The sequence below is a fragment of the Gambusia affinis genome, linkage group LG19 (genome assembly GCF_019740435.1).
Source record: "Gambusia affinis linkage group LG19, SWU_Gaff_1.0, whole genome shotgun sequence".
Lineage (NCBI taxonomy): Eukaryota > Metazoa > Chordata > Actinopteri > Cyprinodontiformes > Poeciliidae > Gambusia > Gambusia affinis.
Window position 1 is genome coordinate 20,620,998 of NC_057886.1, and position 17,535 is coordinate 20,638,532.

Sequence of the window (17,535 nt, forward strand, 5' to 3'; positions counted from 1 at the left end):
TTTAAAATGCAAGTTGACTTTTAATATTTTAATAGCAAATAATAAAATTCGACTATTTAATCTCAGATTTTTTTTCTTCTCGCTGGATTTTTCAATCAGGCAAAAGTTTGAATCGCATTCTAAAGACGGATTAGATTACCGCTAGTTTACTGCTAACATACCCTTGCTATCTAACCTTTACGTGTAGGCTATTGATGTAAAAAAAACTATTTGTTGTTCGCCATGTCGTTTATATTAATATTTTTTTTGTCTATACCAAATAATACCAAAATTTCCACGTAACTTTATATTTTGATTCGTCTGATTATGTAATTTGTAAATAAACAATTTATGGTTTGATCAGTTTCGTGCTTAAGAAACCTTTTCACCAAATACTTTTTTATTCTTACTTGAGTAATTTTTTGGATGTGTGCTTTTTACATTTATTTGAGTTAAAATGGGATGAAATAGACCTCTTAGTTGAGTAAAACTTTCGGGTATTTCACCCACTTATACTCTTTGGACAAACCGTTTATTTAGGGCACCGTTATCAGAATTAGACATGAGATGTTCAGGAGCGCCTTGCAAAGTCGGACATCATAAATATCAGCAAAAGTACATTTTTTATGACTCAGATAAAAAAACAATTTAATTTTAACAAAATGCTATCACCTTAAGCAAAAACTTTACACTCATCGTAAATATGTCCTTTTAAAATTACTGAAATCTCGCGTGTGCCGCCAAAGCGGCGTGTGCAGTAGTTACATTTTGTCCGACATAACATGAACACGTCCGGAACAGATGCGAGCCAATAGCGTGCGACATCCTGCCGACGAAGAAAACGGTTGTATTGAAAACCGAGACAAGGAGCGGAGCAGAGGGTTGAAAGTCGCCGGCAAGCAGGCTAAGCTCCCACGGCAAAACCCTCCCAGACAAGAAGAAGAAATTGGAGACAACATTTTGAGTCCAGTTTCTGAGCAAGTAGATTTTACTGTTAGCCGGGCCACCGCAGACAAGTAGCGCAGATGGTGAGTTCTGCTTTTTCTTCCTCTCTGTCGGTTGGTTTGCACCGTGTCTGCAGCCTCTTCTCTCTTTCTCTCTCTCTGAGATGAGGTGGTGATGCCTGTCCACTCTAAAATGATCCACTGTCCAAGACGCTGATTCTTATTAACATTTGTTTTTATTTAGTTCTAATTTCAACTAAGTGTTTATCCTTGTTTGGTTTAGATTTAAATACCCCCCAACGGGGTCTTTAAAATGCTAACAGTGCGCCAATTGTAACGTCTGGTTCGCTAGCTTAAAGGCTAATTAATACATTAAAACACTTTATTAAATAAAACATTTACAACACTTTTTTAGACGTGATTGCTGTTGTTTTTATCTTATAAGCAGTTAAAATAATCCCCTCCTTTCGATTTCCTGATTTGAAAACCGCTTTGTTGCCGAACATAATGTTATTGTTTTGTTCTGTCAAGCGTAGCAGCTCAGGGTTGTAACAGCCTTACAAATTAGGTGTTATAGCTGACATATTCGCTCGTGTCAGACAGAACGTGATACACAGAACTCTATATATAATAAATACCTCAGAATATAGGTAGATATGATGTTGGACAGCATGTCAGGGCCATTGTTTCTTGGATTAATTTTGGTATATTTTAATTTGGAAATTATGTCCATGCATACATGAGCTTAATTTCGTCTGAGTTTGAGTCAGGGTATCATAAAACATAAAATACAGCGTTAAAAATGTAATTTATATATATATAAAGTGCCTAAAACATAAATTTGCAACATGATCCAATTGTAAAAAGCAGTACCTGAAAAATTGGGAAAACTCCAGTCACATTTTTTAACATCCCACTAAAAGCACTTGGATAGTTTTGAGTTTTGATATGTAACGTTTCAAACCATTGGTGTACCGTTAACAGTAAACAGCCTCTGCATATTGTGAAATTATTAATGACATCTGATATCCCCTATTGCATGATCCCACTTTAATCCAGCTTCTTATTTCTGTATGAACACAAAATAAACAGCCCATTAAGAGCTTCACTTCCTGCTTTAGTGTTATAAAGCAGTTTCCTTCAGCTGTCTGATCTCTCAACAACACTTTCATCCATCCAAAGCGCTACAACCTGATCGATTAATTTTTTGCCAGCATATGGCTTCTAGGCTTAACTACACTAAATGTCATTTCCTGCCACAGTTCTCAGACTGTCTGATTTTCAGTAACTAAGAGTCACTGCTGCCTCTTGTTTTGGTTAAATATGGGAATCTATGTCACGGTTTCATTTGTTCACCCAAAAAGCAGATGACAGATGGAGCTGTAGTCAAATGATATTGTACTAATTTTGGTTTGATTTGACTTTATTGAATGTAGTGTAATAAAGGAATAGACAAAGTTATAGTCAAACAATAGATTTAAAACAAAAGCAAAAAAATAAATAAAATAAGAGTAGCACTACTTCAGCATATTTTTACTAAAGTAAAAGTAAAAAATAACCACCTAAGAAAAAATGTCTACTCAATTACTGAGTAAATTATCACATTGTCAATCATTTAACATTTAAATACTACATAATCACATGAACCAAAATGGACAAAAATGACAATAATTCACATAAATAGTATAAGTTTTTGGTTAAAACATGTTTGTTTTTCATTCAGTTGGTAGAGAATCCAGACATTTCACTCAAGTAAGAGTATAAATACTTCATAATAGAATTACTCAAATAAAAATGAAAAGTACAGTGTAGTAAAACTGCTCCTAAAAGTAAATTTTTTCAACAAGGTTACTCAAGTAAATGTAATTAAGTAAATGTAACTTGTTACTGCCCAACTCTTGTCTTAATTAAAATTATTAAAAGCACTAAAACATAATTTTTTTTGTCTTTTTTGATTAGGAAAAAGGAGTAAGATAGAGGTTCAAACCAGATGTTGGATGGTTTTATTTAATTTAATGTTTGTATTTTCTTTAAAGTAAAACATTTATTAATGAGTTTCTCCTGTGAGTTTCCAGTTGACTCACGTCTTTCTGCACAGAAGAAGCAGTCGTTTCTATAAGGAGATGTTCTCGTTGTGGTTTGTTTCTTCCATCATGGCGTTTGTAGACCTGCATGAAAGTATTTTGCAGATAACCACATTCCTTCACTCTGATTTATATCATTTGTTTCCATTTCCTGAGAAGATTCACATGTAAAACGAACCCTGGTGATAAATCTGAAGTTTTAAATCAAAGATTGATTTTTTTTAGGCTTCATCTTCCATGTCATAATGTCATTTGAGCTCTTATTTTGTTGTTGGCTGAACCTGATACCGAGTCTCACATTTCTTTTGCTGCCAGGGACCGAATCCTTTGACCAGCTTGTTCAGAAACCTATATAGCATGTTTTATTTTCAATTATGATAAGCTTTGCTGCAACATGGTGAATCACTTTAACAAATAAGTGAAAGATTGTTTCTTAGTTCATCGTCTTTGTTCTTTGTGTGGTTGGATTGAAAACCTTGCTGCGATTGCAAGCAGATATTTGCATGCTAGTTGTGTTTTAGTTTTTTTCAGGGCTGGATGAGACATGCTCCGCTAAAGAATTTGATTGTGAAATATTTAATTTTCTCCCCTCCGTCATAACATCTGATCAGCTGTAGAATTATTTTGTAAACCACATTAAATAAAGTTGCAGGAGGAAAGCTGCAGGATGCTGCATGTTTTTAAAGTATTCAGTTAGACTTTAGTGATGCTTATTAAAATATGAAACAGAAAAAATAAAAAGTAGACCACCATTTATCTCTGATCTTTTTTTTTATTTCAAAGGCACCATATTTTGTATTTCAGCTAAGAACAAATATTTTTATTTATTTATTCATCAGAGCATCTTAAGTCATTTCACACAAAAAATGTTTTTTAAAAAAAGGGAAGTAAACTTTCTGCATTGTCAAATATCACAAGCTGCTTACTTTACTGCTGAAAAGCCAGTGTCACTTTCTCTATAGGCGCGCATGCTATTTCTCAGAATTGCTACTTGCAAATAAGATTGAAATGAGAACTGTGCTTCATTTGTTGTTTATTTCCTGCTTTTCCTTCATGAAGGTTTGGCCAAAATCATTTTTAAGCAGATTCTAATCAGCTTTTGTTCAGGAAAATTGACATTTAAGACATGCTTTAGACACGGTTTGTCTGAAAAAGTTTTAAAAAGTTAAGAATTTAAGAAAAATGTAGGTATGGAAAAAATATTATATCCAGTCTGGATCGTTTTGGTGGGCAAATATTGAACCTTTGTTCTTGTACCTTTAAAAACGAGTGAAAAACTGTTGAGTGTGAAAATATGTGATGAAAGTTTGACATCTTAGTCTATTTTTCCTTACTCAAAACTCATTTTACATTAAAGCTAACTCAAAGTAAAGGAGAAGAAGGAAGTTAAACTGGCTGCTTTATTCTTGAGTTCTGAACTTCCCCACTAGCATTTTTACATGTAACCAAATAGTTGATTTGGTTTGAATGGATGACCTACATAAACAATCCCTCCAGGATTTTGCTATTGTTTTTGCTACTTTAGAAATATTTGTAAAGAATTTCATGATGTTTCTGCTTGAAATTCACTCCAGAAAGATGAGAAAAAAAATAACAAGCAGACAGATTGGAGACACGAACATTTTTTTTAATTGAAGAACTGAAATTGCTCTCTTTTTTTGTTACTTGACATCAAATAAGACTGAGGTAGCAGAAATAAGAAATACTACCTCCTGCAGGTGAAAGATAGCGCTTAGAGGGATGGTATCATGTAAAATAGAATATTATGAGCTTTACATCATGTTATAATGTTATTCCCTCATCAGAAACAAACATGGAGTGTTGCTTTATTCCTATAATCTCCATGGCAACCATTCAGCCGTGCAAGACGCCTGGGTGGACCTAGCTCCGCCTGCGAGGTGCAGCTCCTCCTCTGAGCTGCAGTTTCCAAGTTTCAGAGCGTCCCCCCAATCAGCCCCTTCAGACTAGCCAGCAGCAAATAGCAAACATCTGGTAGAACTGTGCATCAGCTGAGCTCGTTAGAGGAGCTACTTCTCAGTGCAACTCTGGTAAATATGTTGTGATGTCTTCCTGAAGGTGGAGTGTTTAAAGGGTTAGAGGTCCAATTTCAAGGTGTTTAATTATGTATTATATCTGATATATATAGCATTGTTATTACAAATAAAATTATTTATTTAATTATGCTATAAAATGGCACAATGTGCCTGGAAAATACATAGAACAGCCACTTTAAAGCCAATAATTCTTTGCAAATTTTTGAGCAGAATTTGCAATAAACTTGTAATTATGAGAGTCCAAAAGAGAAACAGTACAAACAGAGTCCGGGTGTGATTAAAATTAACTTTATGCAGTTCTGTTTTGAAATATAAACACTCAACAATTTTCTTAAGTTAAAATACAGATGACTCAAGAAATTATTAGAATATATTAGTTTGCTTCTATTTTTAAATTCAGCATATTTGTTTTTTGACAAGACAGTTGACCCTCTTAATACAAGAGAAATATTACATTTTGTGAAAACCGATGCTTATTGGTCAATCAATAATATCAATCAACTCTGGATTAAGTCAATAATTGATAACTTTGGACATTTCCAGACAATAAAAAAAACAGCATAACCTTACTTTAGAAATTATTCTTGAGTTTTATCTGTGAGTTACTAAAAGTAGAACGTTCTGTTATTTGGCAGCTCATTATCTCATAATTATGTGACTTCTGGTGCACTTCCTTGTCAGACAGGAAGTCAAAACAAGACCTGTCCGCTGAGTCAATGAGACAGGCAGACATGGTGCTGGATGCACCCAGTGCAGAAAAATGCCCAGTCACTTTCTGGTTCCAGCAGGAAGTTCAGCTGGGGAAGTGAAATAGTGGCTGACCAGACGTTTCACCATGTTACTGGATGAGATTTCTCTGCAGACTGGAGAGCTGAATCCTTAACTAAAACTCTCTAAATGGGTCCAGTTCATGCAAGAAGAATCAGTTTTTGCAGGTAGATAATCAGCATCAAGTTTTACTTTCTGGAAACTCCATACCAGTTGGGAGTGTTTTCCCAGGCTTCAGGTCTCGGTCTCTAAATGTTTAGTTATTGATTTATATTTCTCTTCTTTTCCAGCGAGAAATTTAGGAGATCCAATAAGAAAATACACAAAAGCAGAGATGAAATCTGCAGTACCTCTTGGCTCCAAACAGAAAAATATTTTCCGCCAAGTTTATCTTTAAGACAAACTTCTGGACAGCTGTTAAATTGAATGGAGCTGTTTGTGTTCAAGCTGCTGTCACAATGATTATACAATGATTGTGTTTCTAAAAATAAGGAACAGGAGAGTGAATGTTTGGATCGCTGACAGAGTACATTTTTAACGTCCAAGCTTCCTTAAAAAGGCCCTGCAGCAGTGAGTCATCCTACACTGTGCATTCGGAGATAATCTAATGTGAAATACCTGATTTTGTTCCTGTCAGTCAGCAGTTTAAATGTAAGATGATTTATCTTTGTAGTACTTGCATGACCTGATTTGAAGGGTTGTGTTTGTACAAGAAGGAACCTCTTGCTTTAGTCCATGCCATCTTTAGCTGCATCTTTAAATTCCTTCACTGGAAAATTTTTTTGTAGGATTTACGACTTTTCCAATCCACACATGTCGTTCAGTGGGAGCTGGAGGCTGCAGTCATCCATCATAGGTCAGTATTTAGAGCAGCTGCTGTTGCTTAGATAAGAAGATTTATACCTGCTAGCATTTATACAGTTCATTTAACATTTAGGGTGCATTCACACCAGCTTTGTTTAGTCCATTTTAACTTGAATTGGACCAAAAAAGCAAACTTTGGTCCACCTACAAACCTCAGTGTCAGTTCAGTTGAAGTGAACTTTGGTGCAGTTTGAATGGTTGTGAACGCCAAGCGGACCGGAGAAGCAGACTAAAGCCCAGCGAATTCTGGGTAAATACAAACAAAACAAACTCAAGAATCTAGCGCTAGTTGGGGCGTGCTGTGGTGGCGTAGGGGACAGCGCGACCCACATTTGGAGGCCTTGAGTCCTCGACGTGGCCGTCGAGGATTCGATTCCTGGACCAGGTGACATTTGCCGCATGTCTTCCCCCCTGTCCCTCCCCCTTTCCTGTCAGCCTACTGTCATATAAGGGACACTAGAGCCCAAAAAAAGACCCCCTGGTGGGGAGAAAAAAAAAGAATCTAGCGCTAGCATTGGAAATGGCTTGTGTTTTTCCCAATGAGAACTCTGATACTACTCCATTTTTGTCTGCATTTGGTAAGAAGGAAGTTGCGCTCATGTCTTCTGAAGGTTTTGTGTCGTCTCCTTCAGTGGTTCTTGACGCAGCACCACCACAGGCGAGGAGGGGAACCGGTTTTTCTAGGGGTTTGGTTTGTTTGACTCAGTGCAGTGTGAAAGCAAACTGCAGCAATTGAAAATGTAACAAATGTTGCAACTTCAGTCCTCAGTTTAACTGAGTCTACTGAACTATCAAGTGTAAAAACACCTTGGTTATTTTTCAGTAAAAAACATACAGAAGGGTATGTTGTACCTTCGCTTCACTGTAGTTTGGTTCCTCACATTTGAGATATTCCTGAAGTGCCTCATCTTTGTTTTGCAAACTTTGGCCGGATCATGTCAAGCTTGGAGTTCCTGGGCATTCAATAAAAAACAAAATGAGTCCAAATGTTTTGCCTTCAACAAAGATGAGTCAGGTTGATTCGCTCTTTCTCTTCCCATTTTCTTTTTGTTTTGGTGCTTAAGTATGTGCCAGTACCAGCTGCTTGCCAACGTTCCGCTTCGTTACACAATGGAGACCAAAAACCAACAAATTTGTTTTACGTATTTAAACTGATTTTGGGACATTTTATATCGATTCTCAATCGCAACAAATGAGATTTGTAATTTTTTTTTGTAGGATATGTGTCCATTTTGATGAGAAATGGCCTCTGTGTCCTGCCATATTCATTCCCCAGTGAAGCATGGATATTAGCTAAATGTTTGTGGACTTGTTTAACTTAAATAAGCTAAATAAATACAATAAAATTAACTAAAGGTTGGTACCATGCTAGTGCAGAACGAGAAACACACAATGTATTTTAGAGGTTTTTGCACCTCCTTACTAAATGCCAATACATTCACTGCAAAAACACAAAATCTAACCAAGTAATTTTGGTTTAGTTTCTAGTGTAAATATCTTATTACATTTGAAATAAGACAAACTAACTTACAAGTAACTTTTCAGCAAGATACAGAGACTTGTTTTAAGTAAATAAAATAAAAAGTCCTTGTTCTATTATATTAACTTATAATATATAATTAGAACAAGAACTTTTTCATCAATATTAATAAATTATTCACTTTAAACAAGTATCTATATCTTCCTGAAAAGTTATTTTTGATAGATATTTGCACTAGAAATTATACCAAAAATACTTGGTAGGATTTTGTGTTTTTGCATTGTTTCTTGAGTTGGAGTGAAATACCTTTTCACATTTTCACAGTTTCTGATTTTTTTTTAGTTGGTTGTCAGTTGGGGAAACACTCAGTCATGTCTAGTTTGTTTAACCCACAGAAGAAACTAAGAAGTGAGATTAAGCAGCCTCCTAAATGTTGAACACAAATCTCAAAGCAGATACCCAGAAGCTTCGTTAAAGAGAACAGAGGAACCTGTTGTAATCAATCCCCTCGGCCTCGGGGTGTGTGTTTCACACTAACACACGCAGGTTGGCATGTGGAGGTGAGATTACAACCCAAGCAGAGGCTCAGAGAGAGAAATTGATGCAGTGAGCTAAGAGTTGAAGCTCTTTTGCAAGACGATTTGAGCTGAAAGTGCTCCTTGTTTGGTAAGATAATCACAGTCCAGCTGGCTGAAGTTTCTCACACACAGCTAAAACGGTGCTGGTTCAGAGAGGATTAGTTCCACTATAAAACCTCTTTATGAACACTGTGTTTTTTGCTCACAGAGGTTTTTCATTTCCCCTTAAGTTATTGAGGCCACATTGATTGGTATCATGCGAACCATTAGCTTTCTTCAGGCTTTTTTGCGGTGAAACTTGGGAAGTAATTGTCAGCAGACAATTACCAGTGAGAATAAGAATGCAACTGGGTTACTTTTCTCGTTGTCTACAGGATAGGAGAAACAGATGTGTCGCAACAACTTCCTGCCACAGTTGAGCAGTTTGGGGAAACTAAAGCTTATGTACATATATGGCAAAGACAGACCAAGATGGCACAAGATAATCTAAAGACTTGTTGGATGTATGTGAAAAATATAAGTCTTATAACAGTCAATTTTCCCTTTATGGCTGCAATTACAAGATTTTACTGCAGCTCCATTGTGAAGAAGCTTTACCTTCCCTGTAAAAACTTTAAATTTAAACTTAATTTTCAACAGTTTCTGGAGAAGATCAAAGTCTTTTTGGTTCAGCATGTGTTCAACACCACAGGAAGTGGTGTAGCATGCAGTGTGCTTGATAATCAGAACACATGAGCTGTCTGAAAGCTGGCAGCAACATAATGACTTCTCTAAAGAGGAACCATGGATGAGAAGGACATGCTTGACTGTTGGGATGTGATTGCATCTACAGGAAGATGCATGCTTCACTGCTAATTAACTAATTGCTACAAAAACATGTCATCCGGTTGCCTTGAGTGCTGGCAACATCCTTTCCTTTCCTGCCTGTTTGTGAAGTGTTTTATCAATAAAGTTAGGTCAAAATGTCATGCACATTGTTGAGTTAGAATAACACCTGAGACTGGTGCAAAATTTGATGCTAAAATGTTTCCAGTCATTTCCTGTGACAGGAATGACTGATGTGTCTGGTTAGTTATACTCAAACGATTAATTGTGAATAAATTGATTATTGAAATAATGGTCAACTAATTTAGTAATCGATTAATTGCTAGCAAGAGTATTCAGACTCTAAAACTACCTTTTGCTTAAAAACATATAGTCAGAGCATTAATTAAGGTAAAACCCTACAAAATAAACAAATTTTCTTTTAAAATGAAAACCATTTTGTAGTGAATATGTTCAGGTGGCATTTTTAGCTTTACCTGGTTCAATAAATCTCCTAACTACCTTTTGCTATCCATATATTCATCAAAAAAGTAATCAACAGATTGGTAGATGGTATTTTTGTTGCTGTAGATGCGATCTTTGCTACAAATGATCAAGCATTAAGGGAAGTAATTAACTAGCATACTGGCTGCCAGTGACCAACCCAACTCAGTATGCAAACATTAGTATATAAGCTAAAATTAGCTGAAATGCCAAGGCTTGCTTAAATGCTGTTGGTAGAAAATGAGTTATCACTAGTATATTGACTTAAATTGGCTTACTGCATTAAGTATGCTAAACATAGCTAATAATTTAAAAATTAGATAAAATATTAATTTTATCTAATGCTAGTTATCACTAGCATGTTGAGTGACTATCATGTTGACACTACCATTTGGATGTGAAATATCACTAGCTTGTTTACTTAATTGACTTACAGCATTAAAAAATTTAAATTTTTATCAAAATTAGACATCACCATTTGGATGGTTGCGATCACTAGCATGTTGGCACTACCAGTTTGATACAGTTTACCACTAGCATGTTGACGAACATTGGCTCCATTTATTATGCAAATATTAATCTATAAAGTTGTTCTGCAGCTCTTACCATGTGCATCTGTTACTAGCCTCAAACTCCCATTTTTATGCACTGATCTCCAGCTAAACTTACATAAGAAGCTTTTAGAAAGGTTTCCAGTGGACTTTCCCCTTCTTCCTCCACAGAGGCTGCCAGTTTTTGCTCCTACTGAGCTTTTTCTGCGGCACCCAGATAAAGCTGCTGCAGCTGTTTATTACTTGCTTTAGTTATAATCGTTGCTGCATGAATTCTGCCATAACAGTCCTAAAGTTAAGTCTTCGTTATGTTTGTAAGTTAGGTTTTGGGTGTTGTGGTTCCTCTAGGATTGCTTCTTCTTCCATACCAAACTTCCCAATGCTTCTTTAAATTTTTGCTCTTAAGCAAATATTTCACCTGTTGGATGGAAACGTCTTGAATAAGAATAAACCATTGAATTATGACTCAGTTTTATCAATGAATGAACTCTTTTGGTGTTTGAAGATTTAATTTATGGAAAATCTATATATATTTTTTTTTTTGTTTCCATAGTTACGAGTGATGTCAGTCCACCCAAGGCCGCCATCTTGTATGACAAACGTGTTTGATTTATTTATTGGGACTCTTAAATCAGATAGTATTAGAGCTTGGCTACAATATTATTTTTATTTTAAATAACAAGAATATAGTCAGAAAATTACCAGAATAAAGCTGTAGGAGACTGAAGTAGTAATTTTATGAGAACTTCAATGTGAAAAATAGAAAAAAAATAAAATGAGGGAAGTTTAGCATCTTGTGAACTAGTACTTTGGTATAAGCTTTACAGATAAGGAAACACTTCTTCAACACATCAGTATCAAATTATTATCAGTAGCAAAACTTTGAAACAATTGAGCAATGACTGAGTCTATTTCTTCTTTTTTTGTGTGTGTGTTTTTTTTCATTAAAATAACTTCTTTTTCTTAATTTTAATATGATCTTCTGGTAAAAATGCATCTTTTTTCGCTATATTCTCATAGTTTAAACTAAGATTCTTGTAGCCTAACCCTAGTACTCCGTCTTATGATTCACAGAGGGGATTATTAAAATAAGACACTTTCTCTCCAGAGCTGGGGAGAGGTCCAAAAATTTGTTGCTCTGCTTCAACATATTTTTATTCAAGTAAAAGTAACAAGTAGCATCCAAGAAATTACTCAAGTAAGAGTAAAAAACGTATCTGGTAAAAAGCCTACTGAAGTACAGAGTAACTGATCAAATTATCAACCATTTAATATCTAAAAATTACATCACTAGATGGACCAAAATATAAAGTTAAGTGGAAATTTTTGGTATTTTAAGGATCTAAATGATAATAATTCATATATGTAACAAAAGATATTTTTCCAAATCAGTTTTTGTTTTTATAAAAGAAATTGCTAAATAATAACAAAAACTGCAGGGGTGTGTCTGTGTCTGGTGATTTTCTTTTTCTTAAAACATGTTTTTCATTCAATGGGGAGAAAATCAATAAATTTTACTCAAGTAAGAGTAGAAATAATAACAAAATTACTGAAGTAAAAGTAAAAAGTACAGTATAATAAAAATACATTTTTTTTTTTTATTCTGAAGTAAATGTGACTAGTTGCCACCAAAACTCTGGTAATTTCTCTAGAAACACAATTTAGAAAATAAAATTATTTTAAAAAATCTAATAACATTGAATCTGGAATGAAAAAAATCTGACATTTTATTTTTAAGCTGTATTGCGGAGCCGTACATTAAGCTCATAAATCTGCTAATGAGACGAGAAAAGCTGATTTTGTAGGACTCAGTTCAGACAGGAGGCACCTGATCCTCTCCCCTGGGTGCAGAAAGACAGATGGAGCAAATGCAAACTGGGGGGAGAGAAACAGATCAGACTCGTGACACAAACACACTGGTAAAGCTAGAAAACCCACACTCTAGATGATTAACCAAATAATCTTCTATCATTAATAATGAATATGTAGATACATTGAAGCTTTGGGGTGTTTTAAAATATTAGCTGAAATAACAAACATGTTTTTTTTCTTATTTTTCTCAGGACACCAGATCCAACACTGAAGATAAATCTGTCCAGCGATCAAAGGTAATCAGAGCCTTCACTGCTCTCTGCTTCTTTTGTTTTTCTGGGTTGTAACATATTCCAAGCTTTTCATATGAACATGGAGATAAAACGCTAAACCCACTGAAACTGACAAATCAGCCCAGAAAATTTATTTATATAGCACATTTAACAATTTTAGTAATCAATTAGTCTGACGATGAATCAATTAATTGGATATAAAAATTGCCACGTTCTGTAGATTTTTAATTTAACCACTCAAGCTTGTTTTATACAATATTAGAAATACATCAAGAAATGCAATTAAACAATTCAGTTCAGTTTTCAAATAAGAAAAAGGAAACATTTTCTTGTCTAAAATGAAATAAATTGGCATTTCTTTTGTGTACAATTGATTAATTTTAGCAAAGGATGCATCTACAGCTAAAAAAAAGTAACATCAACATATGAAATTGTAATTTTTTTTATCAATAACTGAATGAAAAGAGGTGCTCAATAGAATAATTTTTACCAGGTGAATTTGAATCAGGTGAAGCTAAAACACTTGAGGAGTTCTCTTTAGAACACATTTACAGAAAAAGGTTTTTCTTTAAGCCTTTTCTGAATCTGTATCTCCAAATTTAATCGTTGAATCATTTCAGGCCTAGATTTGTGCATAACTAACTAGACATATGAGTCATTCCTCTTAAAGGGAACTATTTCATTAATCGATTAATCACGATTAATTTAATTGTTTTAGCCGTAAACTCATTTAAAACAACATCTGTTGACCAAAGTGCTGCACATTCTCCCTATGTGTTCAAATACTGACCACACTATGTTGTCATTGTTTTTCCAAACATTTCACCAAGGAGACTCTTTATCTCATCTTTGCTCACTGTTACTGGTGTATAAAAAACCTATAAGAAACAAACACACGTTTCTCAGCCTGGTGGGGGCGCAAGTAAAGCCTGGTGGCCCGCCAGGCTTCTGATACACTGAGAGAAATTTTTTTTTCCAAATATTTTTTCCTTTTTCACTGCATTGCGTGTCACTCCAGTAAATTATACATTAATGTGTTCAGTCTTTCAGCTTTAAGACCCAAAAGGAAGTGTGTGCAACATGTGAGAAGACAGTCTACCCAATGGAGAGATTGGTTGCCAACAACCTGGTTTTCCATTCAGCATGTTTCTGCTGCAAGCACTGCAAAGCCAAGCTGAGGTGAATAATATGTTTGGCTTTCTTTGATTTCTTTGGTTATATGATTCCTTCCTTCAGCTCATTTTGTAACTCTGCGATCCCGTCCCTCCTCGTTCTCCTCAGCCTCGGCTCCTTCGCAGCTCTTCAGGGCGAGTTTTACTGCAAGCCCCACTTCCAGCAGCTTTTCAAAAGCAAAGGCAACTACGACGAGGGTTTTGGACGCAAGCAGCACAAAGAGCTCTGGGCTTCCAAGGAGTCAGATAACATCACAAAGTCACCATGATCACACCTGCCTTTTTGTTTTCTTTTTTTTTTTTTTGTCCTTTTGAACACCTCCAGCATGTTTTGCGATGAACACATGCCTCGTTATGCTGGGGCGCAGTTAATTTGACCACGCGCTTTTTAAAAAACACCATTTGAACAGAAACATGCACAAACTGCTTAGAAATGACCCATACCATTAAAATGTCTGGAGATCTTAATCGACTATTATTTTAGATCTTTCTTTTCCTCTTTCCTGTAGAAGATTGTGACCAAACTTGTTCCCTGCATTAAAATAAACACAAAATCTTAGTATTTTTGGTCTAGTTTGTAATGCAAATATCTTAGTTCACATGAAATAACGACAATTAACTTAGAAGTAACTTTTCAGCAAGAAATAAGAGCCAATAATTCCTTACTATTTATGAAAAGGTACCAGTTCTATTGGCAGATTATTTCACTTACAAAATGGGGATAATTTCTTGTTATTAGTGAAATAAACTGCCAGTGGAACTCAAACTGGGTTGCTAGGTAACAGGCCTGGGCTTGGCTGGGGTTGCTAGGTAACGGGGCCAGTGGAACATGTACTTTTTGATCAATATTAAGGAATTATTGACATAAAACAAGCTCTTATTTCTTAAGTTGTCAAGTTAATTTTGTCTTATTTCAAGTTTTCTAAGATATTTGCGCTAGAAACTCGTCCAAAATTGCTTGGTAAGCTTTTGTGTTTTTGCAGTGTAAAATGGGGAGCTCATCAAAAACGTTTCTTTTTCTTCTCAAAATAAAAAGAAATGATGATAACAACAATAATAATAATAAGTTGCACCATTTTTTTGAGTTTTCTATCACATCCTCAGGCATTTCAGAAGTTTCAGAGCAACAGTGTTTCAAACAGAGCATGCACTCAGGTCAGTTTTTACCCAATAATTAAGATCAATGCATAGATTCAAACCATCCCTCGCTGTGGTACGCTGTTACAGGTTTATTCAGGAACAAACAGGGTACAGAGTACTGTATAACAACCGCACACATTAGCAACAGCTCACCTCATGTTTTACTTTTTATTAATAATATTCAATTCATCCTCTTCCTGTTTTTGAATTCCCAGTCTTATCCTTGCATGTTAGTACGACTGGGTCTTAATAGCCTTACCTTTTCAACTGTAATTATGTATTGTGTTGTGAATGGTTTTGTTTCATCAGTGCATACACTGCAAAAACAAAATCTTACCAAATAATTTTGGTCGAGTTACTAGTGTTTGAAATAAGACAGAACTAACTTACAAACAGCTTTTCAGCAGCACATAGGAGCTTGTTTTAAGTTAATAATTCTTTAACATTGATGAAAAAGTGCCAGTTTTCACTAGCAACCAGCTAATTGGCAGATTATTTATTTTACAATATAAGGAAAATGTTTTGTTTTAATTTAAATAATCTGCCAGTAGAACTAGTGCTTTCTAAATTAATATTAAGGAATTACTGACTTAAAATAAGCTCCCATATCTTGCTGAAAAGTTACTTGTAACTATAAGTTTTGTCTTATTTCCAGTTTACTAAGATATTTGCGCTAGAAACTCTCTCAAAATTACTCGGTAAGCTTTTGTGTTTTTGCAGTGCAGCAGCCTGTTTCTGTACTTTTATTATCGGAATATCAAATAATTTCTGAAACCTGTGTTTTGTATGCTATCTGTACATAGAGCCGTGGTTTGTGATTGTTGACCGTTTCCCTCCTCCTCCATCTTGCTGTACTCTCACTTTGCACAAGCAAACCCGATTACCAAACATGATGTTGAAAAACACGACGGAAACTGAGGCCTTGTCTGCTTATATGTGAAAACAGACAAGAAAATGTTGCTCCTCTGTTGTTTGAGGCATGTTAGTCATTGATAAGTCTTGTGAAGATTGTGATTGTTAATCCGAAATTCTTAAAGAATTAGTCTACTCGATGTTTTTGATTCATAAAGATGTGGATGAAACCTTTTTGGGTAAGAGATGAAGCATCTTTGAGAAATTGTGTGGCATTCATACCACTAGACAGTCATCATTTCCATCCCCCCAAAAAGGTGGATAATATTCACTTTTGTATTATTGCCTTTCTCTTCATACTTTCTGTTGCATACCAAGCAGTTACACAAGTGGACCTATACTCAAAATGCTCGTTTTGCAGTTCTCATTCTTGCAAACCCCTCTGCAGAGCTCCCTCTGCTGGAGAATGCTTGTCAGTGAAAGAGGGCCCTGTTTTAAATAATTTGCCTAAGAACCTAACAGCCTTTTTCAATATGTTGCCTCAGACTGCAGTGCTTTTTAATCAAAACTCCCAAGAGAATCCAGTTAATCGACGTCTCCATGTTTATGTTCCGCCAATTAAATATCTAATTTCCTAAAATGTGTGAATATTGCTGACACTTGAATGACACAAAGTATGTTTTGTGACTGAAAGTTTACTGTGAAACTGAGCATTCTGTGCAGAAAGGAGAAAGAGAGCCACGTCTTAGAAATAAGTAGTTGACCTGATTGTGTTTTAACAAGATTCCCATAAGAAGTTCATGTTTCTGGTTTTTTGGGGGGTGGTTTTTTAGTTGTTTTTTTGATTAGAGCATGTGTCAAACTCGAGGCCCAAGGGCCAAATCCGACTCACCATAATCTTTCTGTGTGACCTTTTAATGCCAACCGTCAAGAGAACAGTGTTCTTAAACATTATTTTATCAATTAAATCATTTATATATCTATCTATGTATTTTCTGCCAGATTATGTCAATCAGTCCCTCCAGTTTCTTGCAAATTATTGTGGGAATTCACTCAAAATGAACAAATCCATGCACTTTTTCACACTAACACATAATTATGAGTTTATTCAAGATTTTTCACAAAAATGTGTGGGTGCTCTCTTTCTTACTTGTACTAAACAGCTGCCTCAGCCTTAATTGATGCCAGATTACAGAAATAAAAAGTCACATTTATCATCACAAATACCACAAATTAGTACCATTAACTCTTTGATTGGAAAAAAACAAATGTGAAATCCTGGAGGGACTGAAATGATGTTCAATATTGTTTAATTTTAAGAATTAATTAATATTCTAACTGGTTTTATCAATACAATCTGGGACACCCAGGCCTTTAAGAGCACTCGTGATCTTGAATTGACCCAAAATGAAAAGGAGTTTGACACCGCTGCTTTAATAAGATCTCTGCACCAACCAGCAGCCATCATTTTATCCACATATTACCAAATGTTTTTCCTCTTACAATTTCTACATTTTCAACACTTTAAAATCAAGTGACGTGTTTTTAAAAATGCTGTTTCTGTCATCCTCTGCAGTTTGCCAAGGTACAACAGCAGAATCTGTGAACTGCACACCTTTAGGTTGAGTAAAGCAGAAAAGGTAAACTGGTTTACAC

The 17,535-nt window shown here is 35.2% G+C and overlaps 1 protein-coding gene across 1 annotated transcript; it reads left to right on the plus strand.

Moving 5' to 3' along the window:
- The first annotated feature begins 796 nt into the window (after window positions 1-796).
- On the plus strand, window positions 797-16,753 carry limd2 (LIM domain containing 2). The gene is made up of 4 exons (XM_044100193.1): window positions 797-1,007; window positions 12,674-12,718; window positions 13,758-13,894; window positions 13,997-16,753. Exons 1-4 carry the CDS (start codon window positions 1,005-1,007, stop codon window positions 14,154-14,156), a joined length of 345 nt encoding a protein of 114 aa, XP_043956128.1. The 5' UTR covers window positions 797-1,004; the 3' UTR covers window positions 14,157-16,753.
- The last annotated feature ends 782 nt before the right edge of the window (window positions 16,754-17,535 follow it).